The 21,685-nt window shown below is 46.1% G+C and overlaps 1 protein-coding gene across 2 annotated transcripts in view; it reads right to left on the bottom strand.

The window, feature by feature from the left end:
• The window catches only part of LOC144768580 (sulfotransferase 1 family member D1-like), a 348,385-nt gene that overhangs the window by 104,830 nt on the left and 221,870 nt on the right, over window positions 1-21,685 (bottom strand). Inside the window, exons 2-5 of one of the 2 annotated variants that reach the window (XM_078652367.1) lie at window positions 16,292-16,440; window positions 12,852-12,977; window positions 11,854-11,951; window positions 11,538-11,664 (exon numbers count right to left, since the gene is read on the bottom strand). In XM_078652367.1, the coding sequence (XP_078508493.1) occupies window positions 11,538-11,664; window positions 11,854-11,951; window positions 12,852-12,977; window positions 16,292-16,439 (499 nt within the window). In that variant the 5' untranslated portion in view covers window position 16,440. The remainder of the gene's footprint in view (window positions 1-11,537; window positions 11,665-11,853; window positions 11,952-12,851; window positions 12,978-16,291; window positions 16,441-21,685) is intronic. The other variant, XM_078652368.1, reaches the window with a different exon arrangement.

Raw genomic sequence — 21,685 nt, 5'->3', positions numbered from 1 at the left:
TCTCCTACCTGAATACAGCTGTGGGAGCCATAACCAATGAGATTCAGGATGTGGAGGCCCAGTTGGGGTTGGGGACTGATGGATCAGATGTTATTGCTACCGATAATGCCCTATGTATAGACCCTGTCCCAGCCTAACAACAGATACAGATGGCTGTAAATAACATCATTAGAGGCAATGACACTGCTTTAACGTCTTGCTCTAAAGGTCAATTGGAGGGCAAGGGGAGCCCGGAACAACCAAGAGATGGGGCTGTAGCCTTCTGCAAAAAAGGAGGAAACATTTTTAAAAACAGGCCCTACTATAAAGGAGCTATTTACACGGAAGGCGGGGCGCTGACCTCCGGACTCCAGAGGAACTGTCATCCTTTAATCCGACCAGAGTAAACGTGGACTCGGTTCTATCACATATTGACATGCTTATTGGTTCATTTAGGGGGGACTTATTTAAGTTTGTTAAATCTGGCCTAGATCGTGTGATGGATAGGTTAATTAAAATAGAGTCCAAACTTGATGACCCCAGTGTGGGAGGGAGTCAGGTTCACAATGTAAATGTTGTGGGTAACAGACAACTCAGATTACGATCCCTGAAGAGGGAAGGCTACCAACTACGACACCCTTGGGGCCCATACAAATAAATGACACATGTAATGGCCCAAGGGCGGTACTGCTAAGGGAGCTGTGAGCACTTCCCAGTGGAAGTCCAATACACCATTTTTGACAGGGCCAAATCTAATACCTTTAGGAGCACCCGTCAAACAAGGTAGGCTGAATTTGCCACCGGAGGCTACACCTCTTGTCGCGGTTCTCGTAGGGGTGCCCCGCTTAAAAGCAACAGCACTGAGACAAATGAGGAACTTATTCGCAAAGTTATGTTCTGGTTTAGTAGGTCTTCCGAGGGGGGTTTAAGAGCATATACACACATTATAATGGCCAGGCGGGTAGGTTGGGAAGCAGCCCTAAATCTGAAGATGGCGACTGTATAGTGATCAGTTTCGATCGGATAGACGTGGCAGGCTGGCTCCTCTATGGGAGCTCTAACCGGGGTTGGGGAGGGATCACAGCCTTACCCCTGTGCTTTTTTTTATCCTCTGGTTATGGGTGACTGGGGCATAGATAGTAAGGGGCCGAAAAAGACACACGGCAGGAAAGGGGCCGCTTAGATCGATTGTCAAAAATGCGTATAATGCTGGCCAGTCCCTCAGTGTAAACACTATTGACCAAACCCGAGTCCATCTAAATGTCACCACTGCAGCAGACAACAGAATTAAAGAGAGTAGGTTTGCGAACCCAAATAGATTTGCCACATTGAGTCAGTTGGACAGTAATGACTGACTAGACCCCTGTTCTTCCTTTGAAGGGCATAATGAAGTTGAGATAACAACATGAACTGTCTCAGTAAACCAACACAGGGGGAAAAGAATAATCTGGGACAGTGTTCTAAGATACTAAGCTGGAACATAAAAATAAGTCAGATGACGATAGGTGGAAAGTTTTTTTAAGGGAGTTTGACATGATTGGGCTCCAGGAAACCTGGGAAACCGATAATAACTTCTGGATGGATGGTTATACCACCTATTCAGAGACAGCCAAAGCATCAGTAGCTGGCAGGACAAAGGGTGGTTTATGTTATGTTATGTTATGTTATGTTAAATCTGCTTGTATAGCGCATGGCTACCCCAGCAATGGGGCGTCCCAGCGCTGCGGACATACCTAAAGACAAAGCAGCACAACAGCGAGGTGAAGTTAAATAGAGGAGAACAGCCAGGTTTTAATTTGTTTGCGGAACAGAAAGTGGTTAGAGGTGGCCCGAGCCCCGAAAGGGATCGAGTTCCACAGCTTCGGCGCCAAATACCTAAAAGCGCGACCGCCTGCTCAGCACCTACGGATCTTAATCATGCGTGCCAGAGATAGATCAGCCGATCTAAGGGCACGCGTAGGGACATAGAAGGAACAGAGTCCCTGCAGGGTTTGAGGGCCAGTGCCATACAAGATTTTATGGGTTAGACATAGGCTTTTAAACTGGATGCGTTGTTTAACCGGTAACCAATGTAGCCGATAAAGAATAGGCGAGATGTGACATTTTTTTGGCAGCCCAAATAAGATGCGGGCTGCGGCATTCTGAGCTCTCTGCAACCTATGTATCACTGTCAGACTAGAACCCAGCATAAGAACATTGCAGTAGTCTAGCTGGGATAAGACTAAAGCCTGGATTATAATCTGACGGATACAGGGCTCAAAGAAACCAAGAATAGGTTTCAGAGAGCGTAGGCGACCATAACAGGTGCCTGCCACCTTCTTAGCGTGGGTTTCCATAGAGAGTGAGTTGTCCAACATCACGCCCAGGTTTCTGACAACCTCTTTGGGGGCAGGGGGGAGACCTAAGGTTGGGGGCCACCAGTGTTCATCCCATTTCTGAGTGTCCTTACCTACCAGAAGTATCTCCGTCTTAGAGGAATTTAGCTGGAGATAGTTCTGTGACAACCAATTCGATATGGCTGAGATGTCTTCCTGGAACTTAGCTTGGTCGGCCCCTGTGTTCTTAGAAAAGGTGAAAATGAATTGTGTGTCATCCGCGTATGACTGTAATTTGATGTTACGATCCCGAGCCAACATGGCCAGGGGGCGGACATACACATTAAACAATGTGGGGCTGAGCGCGGAGCCCTGCGGGACTCCACACTCCAGGGGGTGTGTGCTGGATGAGTACGGCGGGGCATGCACTTGGAAGGAGCGGTCAGAAAAAAACTACGCAAACCATTCCAAGGCTCTCTCCCTGACTCCGATCTCCCACAGTCTTGCAAGCAGGACCTTGTGGGAGACCGTGTCAAAGGCCGCACTCAAATCCAGCAGGACCAGGGCCGATGTCATACCCTGGTCCTGCCCCTCCCTCAGATGTTCCGTAACAGGTAACAGAGCAGACTCCGTGCTATGTTTAGCACGAAATCCGTTCTGAGATTCATCCAGTACTCCATTCGACTCCAAATATGTAGTCAGAATGGAGTTTACATGGACCTCCATCACCTTGGAAAGGTAAGGAAGCAAGGAGATGGGTCTGTAGCTGTCCGGTCTGGTGGAGTCTAATGAAGGTTTTTTTAAAAGGGGAACAACTTTGGCATGTTTCCAGGATGAGGGAATGATAGCCGACTGAAGTGAGTTGTTAATTAACTTCAGTCCTTCCCGCAAAATAGGATCCAGGAATCGTCTGAACAATTCCGGCTTAACAGGATCTTCCGGGGAGCCTGACTTTATTTTTTTTATCAGGGAGTCCATCTCAGTTTGCTTAATAGATGGTAAGCATTGTAGTGCAAAATGTAAGTCAGCTGGGCCCGCAGGGTTGGGGTTTGCAGTGGGTCCGTCTGACATTAGGGAATTATAAATCCCTTTGACTTTGTCTACAAAGAAACAGGCCAACTCTTCACATTGTGCATCAGATACAATAAGATTACCGGGACCCTTCGGTGTCTTGGTCAGATCCTTTACTAAGGAAAAGATGGTTTTGGAGCAGTTGGTACTGGAGTTGATCAAATCTGTATAATATTTGGCTTTGGACCGTTTTATGAGTTTATGATAGGCTTTAGTGGCTGCTCTAAAATTAGTTTTAGCCAGATGGTCATATGACCTCCTCCATAGACGCTCCAGCTGTTTACATTGTTTTTTCTTTATTGTGAGGGCCTCCGAATACCATGGGTGAGTTTGGCCCCGTCTAGGCCTAGTGCATTTCATCGGAATGAAATGATCAAGTGATTCCTCTATCCACTCCCTATAGGCTGTATCAGCCTTATCCAGATTGCTCGGCCAGGTGGGGCAGGAAGTGTGGAGTCTAGCTTTGAACGCTGTATTATCAAGCTTATTCCAGGGGCGTCTCCGCAACAAAGGTGGAGGCTTTTCCCTGCATCTAACTGGCATCTGAATTGAGATAAAAACCGGAAAATGATCCGTCCAACTCAGGGGACCGAGAGTGGAGACAGAGGCTTCCTGAATGTTTGTGAACACCGGATCCAATAAATGGCCTGCCTGATGTGAGGGCCCCTCAACCAACTGGTTGAGCTGGCAAGCCTCCATATCTCCCAGAAACCTCAGTATAGTAGATGATTCCCGACACTCAAGATGGAGGTTGAGGTCCCCCAAAACACTGAAGTTTGCTGGCTGTCAGGCCAGCGCAGTGATAGTCGCCACCAGCGACTCTTGAAAAGCACTGGCTGATCCGGGAGGGCAATAGATCAGCAGCCCCGTAAGGGTAAAAGTGTCAGAAACCCGCACCTTGAATACCGCACTTTCACAGTTTATTATATTTGTAGGGTTGAGGGTACAGGAATAGTTGTCTCTAAAGATCACAGCTATACCCCCTCCTCTACCTTTAGATCTATTCTGGAAACATATGAGGTACCCCGGGGGAAGCGCCAAGGTGGAAATGGCCGTAGTGTCATCGGTTAACCATGTTTCTGTCAGGAAAAGAAGGCCCTGGTCTCCTTAAAAAAGTTGCAGGTGATCACTGTAAATTGGACTCAGGTTCACCAAACTGTCTGGCAGTACAGATTACTTTTACTCACGCACCAAATTTGCTCATTGTTAATTTTTATAATTCAATTGATAGAATTACTGCAAATGAACATTGGGTAAGTCTGAATTGTTTTCTTGAATTGTAGAGTGGGAAACAAACTACCTCTTATTCGGTTATTGTTTTGGGTGATTTTAATGCACATCACTGTCAATTGAACTGTCATGTTTCTGACAGCCTAGGTCCTGATAATCATTTAGAGATCCATTTTGAACACTCATTGCAGGGTGTTTTTTTAGAGAGCATTATGGCAGATCATGGTCTATTTTATCCCAATGAAACGCATGATAGTGATGACAGCCCAGCCTTTAAAGGCAGGGGAATGCACTCTACTATTGATTATATTTTTATTAGTGTAGCTTTGACCCCTCGGGTGATAGGATACACTACCATTTGGTCTCAGTTTAGTGACCACAATCCTATATGTTTGACACTGGCGGGTGGTCTTAAGAAACCCAGAAAATATAATAGACGTGATTGTATTTCCAATATAAGACCTAAAGACCAGGCCCGTAGACTTAAATGGTGCATGGTAGTGCCGGGGGGGTTTTAGGCAAACCTGTTGAACACTGTGGGAAGGGAGATGGACCTCTGCTTAAATGACAACTCAAGGGATAAAGAGGTCCTTACAGCATACACCAAAATCTGCACTCAGGTGGCCCCGACCTTAAACGCCCTTTTAGGGAACCTCAAAATAAAGGGGAGTTTGTGTTTGGCGCAGTAACTGACGAAGCATGATCTGTGATCCTGCCCGTTTCCTTGTTATACATGTAGTGTATAAACCTTGTGAAGGTACTGCAGTAACCAGTAAAAGTTTAGGTAACAAGTAAAAGTTTAAATTACCAGCAATGGAGGGGCCATACCATACACGATAGCGTAATAGAGCATTAGCTCTCAATCACTGTTTTGCGATGTAATTTTAAAACCTGTGCATAAATATTGTACTTATATGTTGCACACGTTGTGCCGCAAATATAATTTATTTTGCCTTTGTGAACACATATTGCTGTGGATAGCGTCCATAGAGCATTAGCTATCAATCACTATTTTGCGATCTAATTTAGAAAACTGTGCATAAATATTGTACTTATATGTTGCACACGTTGTGCCGCAAAGATAGTTTTCTGCATTTGTGAACACCTAAATATTGTACTTATATGTTGTAAACGTTGTGCCGCAAGATCATTTCCTGCATTTGTGAACACATATTGCTCTGGCTTATTGGGCCCTTTGTCTATGTGCATATGAGGCTTAAAGTACAAGGCCCCCTACTAATTTAGCTTTGTTAATGTAGTGGCTCAGTAGGGAACTTAGCCATTGCGGGCATATTAGTACTAAGTGCTATTTTGCCAGCGCCTGCCTGTTTGCGCAAGAATGAGGCTTCCATTTATTGTATGCCCTATGCTTTATCGTAAATAATTGTTTCCTCGTCGCTGTGTTAGGTTATCAGCGGCAGTTTGGCAGTGCAATCTCTGAGGCTTATGCACAGCATAGCTGTGAACCCTTGCTTTGTACTGCCTGCACGAAATGCTTTGTCGTGTATTTCTTGCGAAAGCTTTGCAGTGAATTATTATAGCCAGGTGCTTTAGTAACTGCTAAATGTTGCCCTATGGTATGAGATATAGCATGCTCTTGGCTTTGCAGAGAAAAACACCTTTACCGCAAATTTCCCCTTTTGGAAGGAAATGAAGTGCTTTAATTCATTTGACTCTTACTGAGAACCTAGAGGCCCAGTTAGCCAGGCCGTTCAGGAATGCGTCTTCCCGGAGATAAGGCCCTGATTTATGAGACCTTGGAGGTCGATGAAGGCCTCGTGCAGTCTCCAGGAAAGGGCGAGTTTTATGGCCCTTACAGTGGAATGCTGGAAGCCTCCTTGATGCTATGTGTATCAGGGAGGGGGCAGGGGCTGTGCTGAGAATTGGGCTACGTGCAAACCAAAAGGTTTGGCTTTGCCGCTAGTTAAACTTGGGCCCTGGGTGCTTTTTATAAATATTTGTTATGCCCACTAGGTAGATAGTCGGGAATTAAGCACCCTGCTTGCTGGCCACTGTTAAGGGGTTAAACTGTCTTTTAATTCAAGACTACACCCCTTACCTTATATGTTTGAAAATGAAATAAAGGCTGGGATATTATCCCTTCCCATGAAGCCTTTTGAATATTTGTGCTTTTGAACTGCAGTACCAAAATCCTGCATGCGTACCCGCACAGTGCTGTAAATACCGGCAGGTTACACAGACTAGTCTATATTCCGAATTTGATTAAATAAATCCGGCTTACATTTTTAAAGCCCTGCGCTTGTGCGTGGAACATTTCATGCGTCATGATGCTATCATACATTCAAGATGCAAATCTTACCTCCTTTGTGGATGAAGTATTTCATTTATTTGTGCAATTTTATATAGCGCAAACTTTACCCGAAGGTGTCGGAGCGCTTTACATAAGATCCAGTTGAAAACATAAGGACTAAGGGTTACATGCGTAAAAAAATTGCACATTTTTGCTTTACATAAGAACCATTTGAAAACATACGGACTTAGGATTACATGCGTTACAAAAAAGAAAAAAAAAAAAGTACAAACAGAAAAAATTGCAAATGTACAAGAGATAAAGTCACACAAGGAGGAGATACAAATGGATATACTCTAGGCATATGCTAGTGATATCTCTATCTACATAGGGAGGGGATACACATGGATATACTCTAAGAGTCACATAGGAATGGTAGAGAGCACAGCGGACTACTGCATATACTAGTGATTAGAGTTATCTCTATATACATAGGGAAGGGGTAAGACTGGATATACTCTAAGAGTCACATAGGAATGGTAGAGAGCATAGCGGACTACTGCATATACTAGTGATTAGAGTTATCTCTATATACATAGGGAAGGGGTAAGACTGGATATACCCTAAGAGTCACATAGGAATGGTAGGGAGCATAGCGGACTACTGCATATTCTAGTGATTAGAGTTATCTCTATATACATGGGGAAGGGATACACATGGATATACTCTAAAAGTCACATAGGAGACTAGTCGTTAGAGTTATCTCTATATACATAGGGAAGGGATACACATGGATATACTCTAACAGTCACATAGGAGACTAGTCGTTAGAGTTATCTCTATATACATAGGAAGGGATATGACTGGATATACTCTAAGGGTCACATAGGAATGGTAGAGAGTACAAAGGTCTACTGAATATACTCGTGATTAGAGTTATCTCTATATACATAGGGAAGGGGTATGACTGGATATACTCTAAGAGTCACATAGGAATGGTAGGGAGCATAGCGGACTACTGCATATTCTAGTGATTAGAGTTATCTCTATATACATAGGGAAGGGATACACATGGATATTCTCTAACAGTCACATAGGAGACTAGTCGTTAGAGTTATCTCTATATACATAGGAAGGGATATGACTGGATATACTCCAAGGGTCACATAGGAATGGTAGAGAGTACAAAGGTCTACTGCATATACTAGTGATTAGAGTTATCTCTATATACATGGGGAGGGGGTATGACTGGATATACTCTAAGAGTCACATAGGAATGGTAGATGGTACAAGGTCTACTGCACATACCAGTGATTAGAGTTATTTCAATATGCCAAAAAGCAGAGTTCCATAAGTGTGGATGCAGTCAACAGCACAAAGGGAGGGTGGGAGGGATGTAAGGGTATGGAGAGAAGGGAAAGCAGAAAAGGGAAGAAACATTTGAGGATCATCAACGGGGAAAAGGGTTAAAGGACGAGGGAATGGAAGGAGGGCCAGAGTCCAGAGAAAACTGTCCGAAATCAGCAGCAAAGTGTCGGCCAGGACAGAACAAAAAGTCAAGAAGTCCAGGAGGGAAGGTGGGAGCCCAGCTGGGAGATGAAGCCTTCCGAGGCAGGTCGGGTGGCAGGCCAGACAGTCTGGGAGAGGGCCGCAGGATAAACAAGAGGCCGGAGAGAAGTTGGGGCGAGCCAGAGCCGCCGGCCACCATCTTGGAGTCAGGCAGGCGCTGGGAGGATTCCCTCAGAGGGGGTCGCCGTCAAAGTAAAGCTAGATGAGTGTGGGGTGAAGGCCGTGTTGATGCTATTGATGTGGTCGCGCTGGCACCCGGTGAGTTGTGTGTGGGTTCATCGGCCCTGGCATGCGTTGGTGTCCCTGGAGTCTGTGGCTGCCGGTCGTAGGAAGCGTGTCCCCAAGGGCGCCATCTTGGAGTCATGCCACCGTTGGCGCGAAACAGCGCAGCCAGCAAGGGGAGGGGGAGGGGGGGCACATCTCTGCCCTCGGGCCCAGACCCGTCTGTCGCGGAGAGCGGAGGTATGGCCCCCGGAGCTGGTGAGTGAAGATGGTCTCGAGGCGGCGCGGTCGTCAGCAGAGGGCGCCGCCGTCAATCACCGGCCCTTTCTGGTGTGCCCCTGGCATACAGGAGAGACGCGGCGGGTGGCAGAGGGGGACGCGGCTAGAGCCCTACGTACCGCTCGGGTGTTCAGCGCCTGTCAGAATCGCCTCCGGCAGGACACCTTAGGCTCCGCTCCGCGTCACTGTTGAGCCCGGGCTAGTAACGGGCGGCCGCCATGTTGGGTCCGAGGCAGGGGTCAGGAGCAATCTACGCCGCTCCAGTGGCACCAGCAGGGATCAGGTTTCGCAACCTCCCACAGCAACAAAAAAAACAAAATACAAAGCACTTTCCGACTCCAACCACAAGATGGCGGAATATGCACAGCATAGTGAATCCAGAAAGATTCACGCTGCAAAAAGACTTCTTCGAACAAAAACAAAGTGCAAACATCCGGACCCAACAATAAATGGCAGGCTATGCACAGCATGTGATCTACAGCTCACATGCCTCGAACATGCTATTTTAGGTTGCTGTGTGTGGGAAGTTTGGTACATGCGTAACGCACACCTCTAAGTTAGATTTATGAAGCCACACAAAGCAACTTTTCATGGCTTTGAATGTCTTAAAAAATCTAGAGTAAGGCAACGCAATGCAATGCAAATCGCTGCGTTGTTTTACTCTGCCAAAGAGAGGCATTGCAAGGGCATTGCAGTGGGTGTTCCCAACTAACTCCCATGGTCTTTGACACATTCCCAGATTTACAAGGACTTGTAAACCTGGGAATGCACCAGAAAAATACACCTCCCCAGGAGAGGCATAACGAGGAGAAACATCTTTATTTCTCCTCACTACTTCTTATTTCTAGGTGTGCTGCATTTTGCAGCACACATACTAAGAGGAAAAAGCCTCTCAGGATTTATTTTGTGCAGGAAGGTGCCCCTTCAGGCACAAAAACAATCCTGCCTACAACACAGGCACTGATGCACCATGGTGCAAGGATACCTGTGTTAGCGCTAGGCTGCCACAATGGCACCATCGCAGGGGGAAAGGAGAGGAATGCACTGTATTAGATGAGTGTGGTGCATTCCTGCCCTTTCCCTGTGATGCACGGCAGGACAGCAAGGTGACTTGCTGCACTGCCCCGCTTCACAAATTTCATAAATATGTCTCAAGTGTATTTCCACCTATAGTGGAGGGCACTACTGTTGAATCACAAGGTGAATGAAAGGCACAGACCTTTCTGCCTACCAACGCTTTTATAGGTCAACCTGGACCAAACCGAGCATTTCTTCAACTCTAGGGTGGGGGGGCAAGGATATGGCAAAGGTGGCAAAGAACCATGTCTTTGAGTGCGTCAGCAGTTCCTCCTTGACATGTCTCCTGGGTAGCTACTCCACAACCTAGTAGGGACACCTGTGCCAATGGCCTGGTGGTGGACAGGCATGTGGCCCGTAAATAGGATATTAAACCTCTTTTTAATGTGTTGTATTCGGATTTTCCCTTAATGAGCAAGAGAGAGGCTTAACAATTTTGCCCTGTTTCACTGTATACCCATCAGGTGTGTTTTAATGGCTGGGATTACTTGCACTCAACTCAAAATGGAACCAGTATCCAGTGACCATGAGAGATTGGGGACATATTTATGAGAGCCGTGCGTCACTTTTGCATCACGCAAAGTGGTACATGCGTAACGCAAGGCTCCGAGACAAATTTATGAAGCCATGCAAAGCCATGTTGTGTGGCTTTGAGTGGCCCCATAAATCAATGAGTAAGGCAAAGAAGCACAAATTGGTGTCACTTCCTCTGCACAAGGGAGGCATTCCATGGGCATTGCAGCGGGTGTTCCCATGCAACTAACCTTTGGTTTTTGACACATTCCCAGGTTTACAAGGAATTGTAAACCTGCGAGTGTGTCAAAATCTTCTGCCTCCAGAGGTGCGGCGTAACAAGGATAAATATCTCCATTTCTCCTCGTTATTCCTCTTTTTATGTGTGCTACATTCATTCTGCAGAACACATAGAAAGAGGACAACACCTCTCAGGATTGTTATTGTGCAGGTAGGTGGCCCTTCCTGCACAAAAACAATCCTGCCGACAACACAGTCACCCTTGCACCATGGTGCAAGGGTGACTGCATTGGCGTTAGGCTGCCAAAACGGCACCAGCACAGGAAAAGGACAAGAATGCACCATATTGTATAAATACGGTGCATTCTTGCCATTTAACTTTGGTGGAGGCCAGGGTGGCAAGGTGAGTTGCTGCCCTGCCCTATGCCAAATAAATGAGGGCCTTGGGCTTTAACAGACACTTTAACCATAACTAGGTTGGCCCATTAGCATCAGTAGATTCCAACTAGTCCAGTTGGTGTTCACAGCACCTTGAGAACCAATGCCACCAGAAAATCATGCTGGCATTATTATAAGTCCTAGAATAATGTTTGGACAGAGATAAATGACAGTTCTCATCACAATAACTGACAGATTGCCCCAAGACTCAGAGAAGGCCTCACAGAGACTGTAACTTCAAAGTTGCAAACAAACTCTTTTTAAAATAAATACATGAACATGCCAACTTATAATTGAGTTGAATGTCCTATTAACATACACACATTAACATGATCAAGATGTAAAAACCCCACCTTCTCCAGCCATGAACTTTTCCAGGAACTCCTCCCAAGTCCCTGGGTGCGGGTGCACCACTGCCATCTGGTAGAAATAGAAGTAGGACACTGCAATATCCTTGGCATTGCGAGCAACATAAATAACCTGTTGAATGAGGGTGAAGGTAGACAATATTAATCATCCAACTGTTATCAATAGTCAAAGTCAAGACAGGAATCAAAGAGAAGGGCCACAAACATCTCTAGCTAATAACATCACATCTCAGACCCTTCCATTTTCACGGATAAACCCTTCATGCCTTGCCCTCCTGGAGCAATTCTGGTGGTCTGATACCTTACAGTCATTGTCCCAAAAGGTCTTTGGAAGAAGCTGGACAGGGAGATGGGTTTTTATCACTCGTGGAGAAGGGACTGCAGGCAACACCTCTGTTCCTAGAGAAGAAGAAAAGGATTACATTTGAGATGGCTCTAATGTTGTCATTAACAAACAAATCCAAGATTAAATCAGATCCAAAGAAACCGCTTCATTCCCTAAAGCTTCTGTAACCCAGCAGACCTACACCATTCGCTAAAGCTCCCCACAAAGCCAGATCACCTGGCTTTGCCTTATAGGGTAGCTGTCCTGCACCTTTCTTTATAGCTCCCCAGTGTAGTGGCTCTACATAGTATTGTACAACTCCCCCACCAAATTTTAGTTCTACTTTGCGGCACTCCATCAGATAGCGAATAGACTATACAAATGGTCTACTTCAAGCCTTTATCAAAGCACTGGCCTAGAAAGTTAAAGTTCAGCTGCCCCCAACTGGGTGCAAAACTGATTCCAGGCCTCAGGAAAGAGGACCATTTTCTGACAACACATGGAAAATGTGCCAGCTCCCCATAGATGAATGTGTTACATGCAAATGCTCATGCCAAGTCTACAAATACTTCCTTAAGCCTAAAGAATCCCTAAATTCTCAAATACAAGTCCACTTCTACAAGCTAACGGTTAGTGCTCTATCCTATGAGGTCATCATTTATAGTACCTCAGTTCATAACTATACACTTTCCTCCCATTGCCTAACCCTTTTGAAAACTTTTATCAAACATTTCATGCTTGTATTTACTAATTTCCATAGTTCTGATCTGTCTAAGGCAAGCCATGAGTGCCTACAGATGCATACATGAGGAGCAAACAGTATACATTTCATTAGCCCCCTACTTCCCCATTACAGCTAGCGGTACTGCAAGATTCTGTTGAGCCTCCACTGAAGTATAGCCTCTGCATTATCTGTTACTGCGCCTGCTGCTGGCGTGTATCACCATCACTGCTATATCTGCTGCGATTTGTACCTGATGGACAGCCAGGGACAGCATATTCCAGGAATGGGACCCGGCAATATATGGGATCCCGTTTGCATTTTTCTGAGTCACCGTTATTCATGATCAGATCTACAATTTCACTGACCCATGTAGTTCCTGCAGAAAACGAGGGAAACCCCAAAGTTAGTAGTGACAGAGGGATGGTACTATGCTGCATACCACAAAGATTCACATTGATAAACTGTTTATTGAGAGCTCTATATTGTCAACCTTTTGGAGAATCCATCACTTTACTACTCACAATGCCATGAGGTGTTAATGGGGGGCTAAGCATCAAGTGGGCCACGGTCCTGCAACAGAACTGTACATTCTTGCCTCTCCAGGGACATGTGATCTGTAGGAGGTAGTTTCATTGGATTTGAAATTGACTTCATGTGACCTGGGGCTGGATCGCCAATGATGTTGGGCTGGACAGAGAGGACTTGACCTCTATGAACTTGGATTCGACAAAGGGGCCATCTCTAAATTTGTACCTTGGTGCTAGACTTCTACTTACCTGGGACTAGGCATTGTGGCCTCCACTGACACAAGCTGGACCTCCTTTGGCTTTACAGTAAACTGCCTAGTTCCTAAAAATAAACTTTCTGTGCCCTAGTGTTTGATCTTCTCATCTAGAGCTGAACCTCAGGAGACCTGGGACTAGACATTGTTTGACCTAGGTCTAGATCTCATTTTGCCTAGAACTAGATGCTCAGATACATTGTTGTCTGTGTATGAAGCGGACATTTTCAGTGTAGAGATGAAACCTAGGGGAAACAGCCTTAACCACGACGCCTAAGCAACGTGTGGCTGAACCAGCAGGCGGTACTACACACGTCTAAACCACGAAAATGCCTTTACCATGCATATGCCTGGTTTAGATGTTAGCGGTCTAGACTCTGAGCGGAGGGTGTTGCAGACTGGGCGGAGTGTCAGAGGTGACTTCTTGCCCGGAAGCGGAACAGCTTGGTGAGCAAGATTTTTTAATTATTTTGTATTTTATATGGGGTTTTGGGGCTCAGGGCGGCTGGTCAGGGTACATTTATTGGATATGAAGACGGTTTTAGAGCTCAGGGTGGGGGGCTGGGGTATTTTTTAAGTCTGGGATTAAGGTTCTATGGTGCAGGGCAGGGGGTAGTGGTCAATTTAAAGGTTGGGTGACGGATTTAGGTCTCAGGGCAGGGGACTGGGGTGGTTTTTAAATATGGGGCTAAGGTTTTAGGGTCTAGGGCAGTGGGGTCTGAGTCATTTTACACTGTTGGGGCACAGTTTTAGGACTCAGGGTGGGGGGGCTGGGGTTTTTGTTTAGGTCTTGGGTCAATGATTTTGTCCTCAGGGTAGGGGGGATCTGAGTAGATTTCAAGGCTTGGGCAGGGTTTTAGTGCTCAGGGAATAGGGAGGGGGTGTTTTAGGGCTTGGGTGGGATTTGTTTTTAGGGCTGCCTTTAGGAGTTAGAGCATGGGGATTGGGCTATTTTTTGGGCCTGGGTAGAACTCGGGGCAGGTGACTGGGTTTTAGGTCTCGGCCAGGGGCTAGGTGACATGCTTTCTACCGCAACTTCGATCACTTGCGGAGTCCCTCAAGGGTCTGCTCTGTCACCCCTATTGTTCAACATATACCTACAGCCTTTGATTCGAATGCTCAATCAAATGGACTGTCAGGTATATAACTACGCAGACGACACCCAGATTATCATCCAGTTGGAGGATAGCCAGAATGCCTTTACCAGACTGCAAAACATCCTGAGAAGCACAGCTAACTGGATGTCCGGCAACTCCCTAAAAATCAACCCGGACAAAACCGAGGTGTTGCCGATCACCATCGCTGGCAACCCTTGGTGTGATCGTTTCTGGCCTGGGGAGTTGGGCACGCCTCCAGAACCGGCGGAGGTGGTTAAGAGCCTGGGCATCCAGGTGGACAGTAAGCTGTCCATGAAAAAGCAAGTCACAGCTGTGGTGGGCTGCTGTGTCGGCCTCCTTCGCCAACTCAGGAAAGTTTCCCCGCTGTTTTCTTTCTCCACTCTAAGGAGTGCGGTCTCTGCAATGATTTTAGCCAGGCTGGACTATGGCAATTCATTGTATATAGGACTTCCACAGGGCCTTCTTAACAGAATGCAGACGGTCCTGAATGATGCTGCTAGGCTCATTTTTAAGAAACCGAGGAGTACCCAGGCATCCCCCCTCCTGCGGGAACTCCACTGGTTGCCAGTTAGGCAGAGGCTAATGTTCAAAGGGCTCTGCATTGTACACAAAGCGCTTCATGGCAGGGCACCCACCTATCTGAAATCTCGCCTGTCCCTTTATAAACCAGGGAGGGTGCTTAGATCTGCTGATTCCATCTATCTGGTCCAGCCACGCTGTAGACTGACCACGGTGGGTGGGCGTGCTTTTTCACATACTCTGCCAGCTATGTGGAATAAACTACCGCTGGAACTCCGCAATGAAAAGAAACTAATGCCCTTTCGCAAGAAATTAAAAACTGTGCTTTTCCAGCAAGCGTGGGGTGGCCACTAATTGTAATCTGATGCATCTTTATTGTCTAGCTGATCCTAACAAAGCGCTTAGAGACCCCTGGGTTATAGTGCGCTATATAAGTCACAATAAATAAATAAATAAATAAATAGGGCGTAATATTAACCACCCATTTGATTTTACCAATTATGCCATTACAACTAAATTCGTAAAGGCATGCATGGTAAAGGTATGCGTGGTTAAGAAACTGTCATTATTAAGACCGCATTGTTAAGGATTGTGTGGATAGGGAATACGTGGTTGTAACATACAACCAAAACCGAGGCTGGAAAGGAGTAGAACCTTATCTTGAAGAAATAGTAAGCACTAGAGCAGAGTGAATAGTAAGTATTGGACTTATAGAGTGCGAACTAAGCCCAAGGGCGTCAAGGCGCTAAACAACAGGTGACTGATCTCATGTGGATGGGGATGGACATTATAGTATGAAAATGACAAGATTCATAGTATGGAGGCAGCAATCCTCAGAGAGGAGAGAAAACTCAGTGTTGAGAAGAAAAGCTCTTCATCTGACCGCTGAGTTCTCTCACTTCTCAAAAGATTGCATCCTTCGAATTCTGAACCTAATGGAGACGTGAGAGATATCCTGCTAGGAAGGTGACAAGCACTCAGGATCTTTTGAGACAAACTCTGTCTTGGAAGGAGTAGGTGGGTCTTGCTCCCTGTACTTCATTTCAGCAAAAAAGGGAATGCAGATAGTGCAACCTTACAGGGTCTGTCGGTATGAGCCCATATCTTCCCGCATTCAGTGAGGGATGGTCTCAGTTTTCACAGATAAATATCAAACACCAAGGATGAATGAGATCAGAGGTCTCCCACCTCCCCTTTATTGGGCAGGTTGGTGTACTTGTCCAGTGCACTAGTTTTAGAGTAGGTGGTGTAATGTAGGTGCACCATACCTACCAGCCTTGGGGTACGTGGCAATAAGTATATCATCTTCTCTCGCTTGAAACACCTCCACCTGCTCCCAATTTTCAGCAAAGTATTTGATGAAAGGAATTCCATGAATCAGCTTTGCCTCTGGGTAAAGGGCAACCTCAGTGTGCTCCATTCTGTGACAAATAAAATAAAGTGAAACACTCAACAATGTTATGGGTGCATGTAGGTAGGAGGAAGTGTAAATACATTTTGGACAATGATGGTTGGAGCCCCATGAGAGTCAGAGAACAGTCAGTCCTGTCTTTCATTCATCAGGATTGGAGTGGCTGGCATCATCACATGTGTGGGAAACCACAGCAGCTATGAAAGCCACCCAATGGGGCTATAGTTTCCCTGTGTTTTGGAACTATAACATGCTTTACAGTATTGAGTTGGATCTCCTACTTGTTTGAATATTTTCAACTGTTGTTGGGCAACAGGCTGCGTACGATGCCCACATCTACAGGGTCAGTGTGTTCACTCAGCAGGTGTAGGTTGGAAGACTTGACTGCCTTGTGAGTTTGTGGTTTCAGACTTTGCCTGGAAGATGGAACACAGCTTTGGGACATTATCCTCTGGGTACTAATTGTGCATGTCTGGTACATAAGTCCCTTGCCAAACTTAAGGACACTTGTCTTCATAGGTAAAGGGGATAGTAGCCATTTTAAATTGGTGGTATGCCATTGTTCAAGGTAAGGAAATATGTAAGAATAAGAAAGTGAGCAGTCAATTAGAAATGAAGAATGACATGTAGACCACACATTTGTTTTGTTGCAGATTTATATTGCGCATACTCAACACGAAGGTATTGGAGCGCTTTACATGATCACCAGTTACGGTACACAAGAACACATTCATTTTTTGTAAGATTAAGTGATTAAGTGATTAGCCCAGAATCACATGTTGTTGAGCCGATGCCAAGGCTTGAACCTGCTCCCCCAGCTTCAAAGCTTCTAGCAGCTCTAGCCATATGGCCACATCTTCTCCCCAACACTTGGGAGCTCTGCTGCATATTCAACTTGAGCTAACAATGAACTTGATAGTTCTGATGTGTCTCGAAATAGTATGGAAGTGTGAAAATGTATGTTGACCTCTTACACAAAATGCAGGGCAAACCTGGATGATAAAGAGTCTGCTGCATTGCTTGGGACACCACAATTTGATATGTCTGATGTACAAACATTGAGACATGAGTGGGGGAAGTGGATGCCAAAGTTTATAGATACCTTGACTAACATGGACAAATGTGACAAAGCTGTTAATCAACCTGGTAGGGGATGACAAGGAACATAGGTCTTCATGTGTTATGGGGAAATGTAACATTAGCTTTCAGTGACACAAATGCAAGCTTCTTGTTGAATCAATGATCACACACAACAAGCAACTTGCTGATGTTTGTGTTATTAAAGATAATGCCATTAGTTTGAGGATCACTGAAGAGTGCAACCACAAATCATTCCACGTTCACAGGCGCCAACTAGAAGTATTAATGACACTTTCTAACATCCAAAACATGGAGCCAATGGAAGTCACTGACGACAATCAAGTAATACACATGGTAATTGATAATAGCAAAAAATGTAAGCAGGTATTGCAGATAACAAGATGGAGTTAAGAGAAAGGCGTAAGATAAGAGGGCCATAGAGAAGAATATTCACATACATACCCGTCCTTATAATGAGTCATGACCTCCAACGGGACATGAGTGTTACATTTGCGACACGAATAGCCACTTTGCAACCATCAGTTAGGTAAGAGACTAGAAAGTTCAAAATACCCAAAATGAAAGATCTAACACGATGCTAAGAGAGCCATATGTCAAGCACAAATCATGAGTACCTAGGAAGCCAAGCCATCATAGTGTCTTTGTTGTGAAAGGAAAGTGCACTGCATGGTTTACAGGTATGTTCTACTGCACTGAGTGCCCACTGCAGGTGAATTTTTTTTTGGTCCTGGCATCATAATAATCAGGCTTGTGTGTGGAGGTCTGGGCCTGGCACCCACAAATCGAGGTCCAGGACCTGTTATGTGACCTGGAGAGGTGCACTAATTATTATTATTTTTATTATTATTAGGTGACATTTATAGAGCGCGCTGACACCGTGAGTTTCCTGGCGCTGTAGAACAAAGGGGGAACAGACTGAGGAGGTTTACAAGGATTAGCAGTGTGGGGGGAAGAGGAAGGTTTTGAGCTGTTTCCTAAAGAGAAGGAGGGAGCTGCTGGATTTGATGGCCATAGGGAGGGGGTTCCAGAATTTTGGGACCAAGGAGGCAAACCTACGTCCACCAAATTTATTGGTTCTTATTTTGGGCATGACAAGCTTTTGAAGATGGGAGGAGCGTAAATCGCGAGTGGGGCGATAAGGGTGGATGAGTGAGACCTTTCTTGTAGACAGAGGACTACTGCCCCTATTCTGGCTGTAACACAAAGTGGTGGCGGCAACATGCCATGTTTTATGATTTGTAGTGTGACCAGACCTTTTTCCTGAGTCAGTGAAGGCATGAGCTACCGACCCCTCTCGGGCATAGTTCCACTGTTGAAAGTTCTGCTGTTGTGTAAAACTTTGTGCTCACATCATGTATTCATTTGAGTGCATGTGTGTGTACTGTGAGCATATGACACATGTATAGTAGCAGGATTAGTCTGAACAATGAAGCTAATGGACATTTTGGACAACCTTGTTTAGCACGGCACAAGATGTAGGATGATGATTGCTTCCCCAGATAGAGGACGTTTACTGCCCCTATTCCTGTGGCTAGAGGATGGAGATCGAGATACTAAGGTGAGCAGGATTCAGAGAGGGATACCTTTATACATTTTATGTAGACTTTGTGAAAAGTGGGCTGCAGAGTAATTCTTTTTGAGCCCTGCCACTTGTTAGATGATAAGGTGAAGGTTGAGACTTCAGTTTCTGTTGTTCAGGGCGAGGAGGCTGAGGTTCCTAGGTTAGACTTGCACTTTTGTCTAGCCATGATTACTAATTCAGGGAGGATGATGACAGGCAGGTGCATTAACTTCACACTTGATTGTGCGCACTGCTAACTGCTATGAGAAGCATCACTTTACACAAAGGTTCATCATCATCAAACAGAATTTGTAAAGTGCAGCACTGTCACACATAGGGGCATCTGGGTGCTGGGTTTCCATAAAAGAGCCAGGTCTTGAGTCTCTTTCTGAAGTCTGCCAGCGAGGAGGCTGTATGGAGCTGGAGAAGGAGGTCATTCCAGGTCTTGGCAGCGATGTAGGAGAAGGAGCGGGCACCGCTGTGGCTGCGATGGATGGGGGGGGGGGTGCAAGGGCAAGTGAAGAGGAGCACAGGTGTCTCGAGGGCATTGGGAGAAGTTCAGTCAATGGTTGAGGTTGGCAGGTCCTAGGTCATGGAGGGCTTTGTAGGCGTGCATGAGGAACTTGAACTGGCATTTTTACTGGATGGGGAGCCAGTGGAGGTCTCTCAGGTGGAAGGTGATGTGGGTTTGTTTGGGGAGTTCCAGGATGAGTATGGCTGCAGCATTCTGTATGGTCTGGAGTCTTCTGAGGAGGTGGATGGAGATGTAGGCATAGAGGGCGTTGCCGTAGTCTAGATGGCTGTTGACGAGTGCCTGAGAGTCAATCTTTCTGGTGTTGGTTGGAATCGATCTGAAGATTCTGCAGAGCATAAGGAGTGTGTGGAAGCAGGAGGAGGCATCTGCGTTAACTTGACATTTCATGGTCAGTTTGCTGCCGAGGATGATGCAGAGTTTGCGTGCCTTTGTCGATCGGTGTGGGTATGAGTCTGAATTCTGCAGACCACCAACTGAGTTCCCATGCAGAGGTGTTCTTCTCGAAAATCAGTATATCAGTTTTGTCAGAGTAGAGCTGGAGGCAGTTTTCTCTCATCCATTCTGCTATGTTGGTCGTGGCATTGCAGAAGTTGGTTTTGGCATTGGAGGGGCCCTCATGAAGCAGAGGATCAGATGAGTGTCACCTGAGTAGACGATTATGTTGAGTCTATGGGATCTGGCAAAGTTTGAGAGGGGGGTTATGTAGATGTTGATGTAGATGTTGAAAAGGGTGGGGCCGAGGGATGATCCTTGTGGTATGCCGCATATGATGTCTTTAGGTGCGGAGGTGAAGGGAGGTTGTCGGATGCTCTGTGTGCATCCTGCGAGGAAGGTGGCGATCCACTTAAGGGTGTTTTGCTGTATGCCTATGTTGTGGAGTCTGTTGACGAGGGTGTTGTCGGAGACTGTGTTAAATGTCGCACAGAGGTTGAGGAGGATCAGGGCCATGGTTACTCTGCATCAATGAGTGTTCTGATGTCATCTGTGGTGGCAATCTCCACTGTCCCAGTGCTGTGATTGGCCCAGAATCCTGACTCAGAGGCATCCAGTAGGTGGTTTTGGCCAGGAATTCGGTGAGCTGCTGGTTGAAGGCTTTCTCAAGAACTTTGACTGGGTAACAGAGCAGGGAAATTGGACGGTAATTTATTAGGTCATTGGGGTCAGGAGGTGTTTTCTTTAGGAGGGGTCTGACATCTGTGAGTTTCCAACTGTTCAGGAAGGTTGCTGTGCAGGTGTTGAGGATGCCAGTGAGAAGTGTGCTGATGGGGTTCATTGCAAGGATGTAAAGGTGAGTGGGGGCAGGGGTTGCTGGGCATACCAGAGTGGATAGAAAACATGATGGCTGAGGTGGTCAGAGCGGTGAGCGGTGACCAGGTGGTGATGGTTTGGCTGTAGTTCGCTGGTTAGTTGAGGTTGTCTGGGTCAAGGGTGGTGGGTTGGATGTTGAAATTGTTGTAGATGATGGTGATCTTGTTGTGGAAGTAGTCTGAGAGGGTGTCACACAGTTCTTGGAAGGTGTGGATGGTGTTCTCTATGGTTGGTGGGTTGGAGAATTCTCTGACCATTTTGCGGAGTTTCTTAGTGTGGTTGGCTGCGGAGTAGATGGTGGTGGTGATAGCTGCTTTTTTGGATTATTTGATGTGCCAGTGATAGATGCTTAGGGTTGTTTTGTGAGCTGCTCTGTCGGCAGGGTTGAGGTGCACCATTGTTTCTCCAGTTAGTGGCAGTTGCGCTTGGTCATCCTGAGTTCTTGGCTTTACCAGCCTTTAGTTGGAATGCTTGGAGATGTTGTTAGATTTTGAAGGTTTCAGTAGGGCGAATCTGTCATTGCTGTCGGTGATCCAGATGGTGACGTTTTGGATGGCCAGATTGGGGTCTGTTGAGATTCAGGTTGGGAGGTGATGAAGGCCTGTGACCACTGAGTTTCAGTGACCTTGCTCCAGCTGGGGCGGGAGGATATCAGCACCATGTGATGCTGTGCTCGGCATCGTGATGGAGAAGTGTACAATGGTGTGGTTAGTCCAGGTGAGTTCAGTAGTGTGGCTGAATTTGATTCTG

The sequence above is a fragment of the Lissotriton helveticus genome, chromosome 7 (assembly GCF_964261635.1).
Source record: "Lissotriton helveticus chromosome 7, aLisHel1.1, whole genome shotgun sequence".
NCBI classification, from domain to species: Eukaryota; Metazoa; Chordata; class Amphibia; order Caudata; family Salamandridae; genus Lissotriton; species Lissotriton helveticus.
The sequence above is the reverse complement of the archived record's forward strand: the minus strand, read 5'-3'. Positions and strand labels throughout refer to the sequence as shown.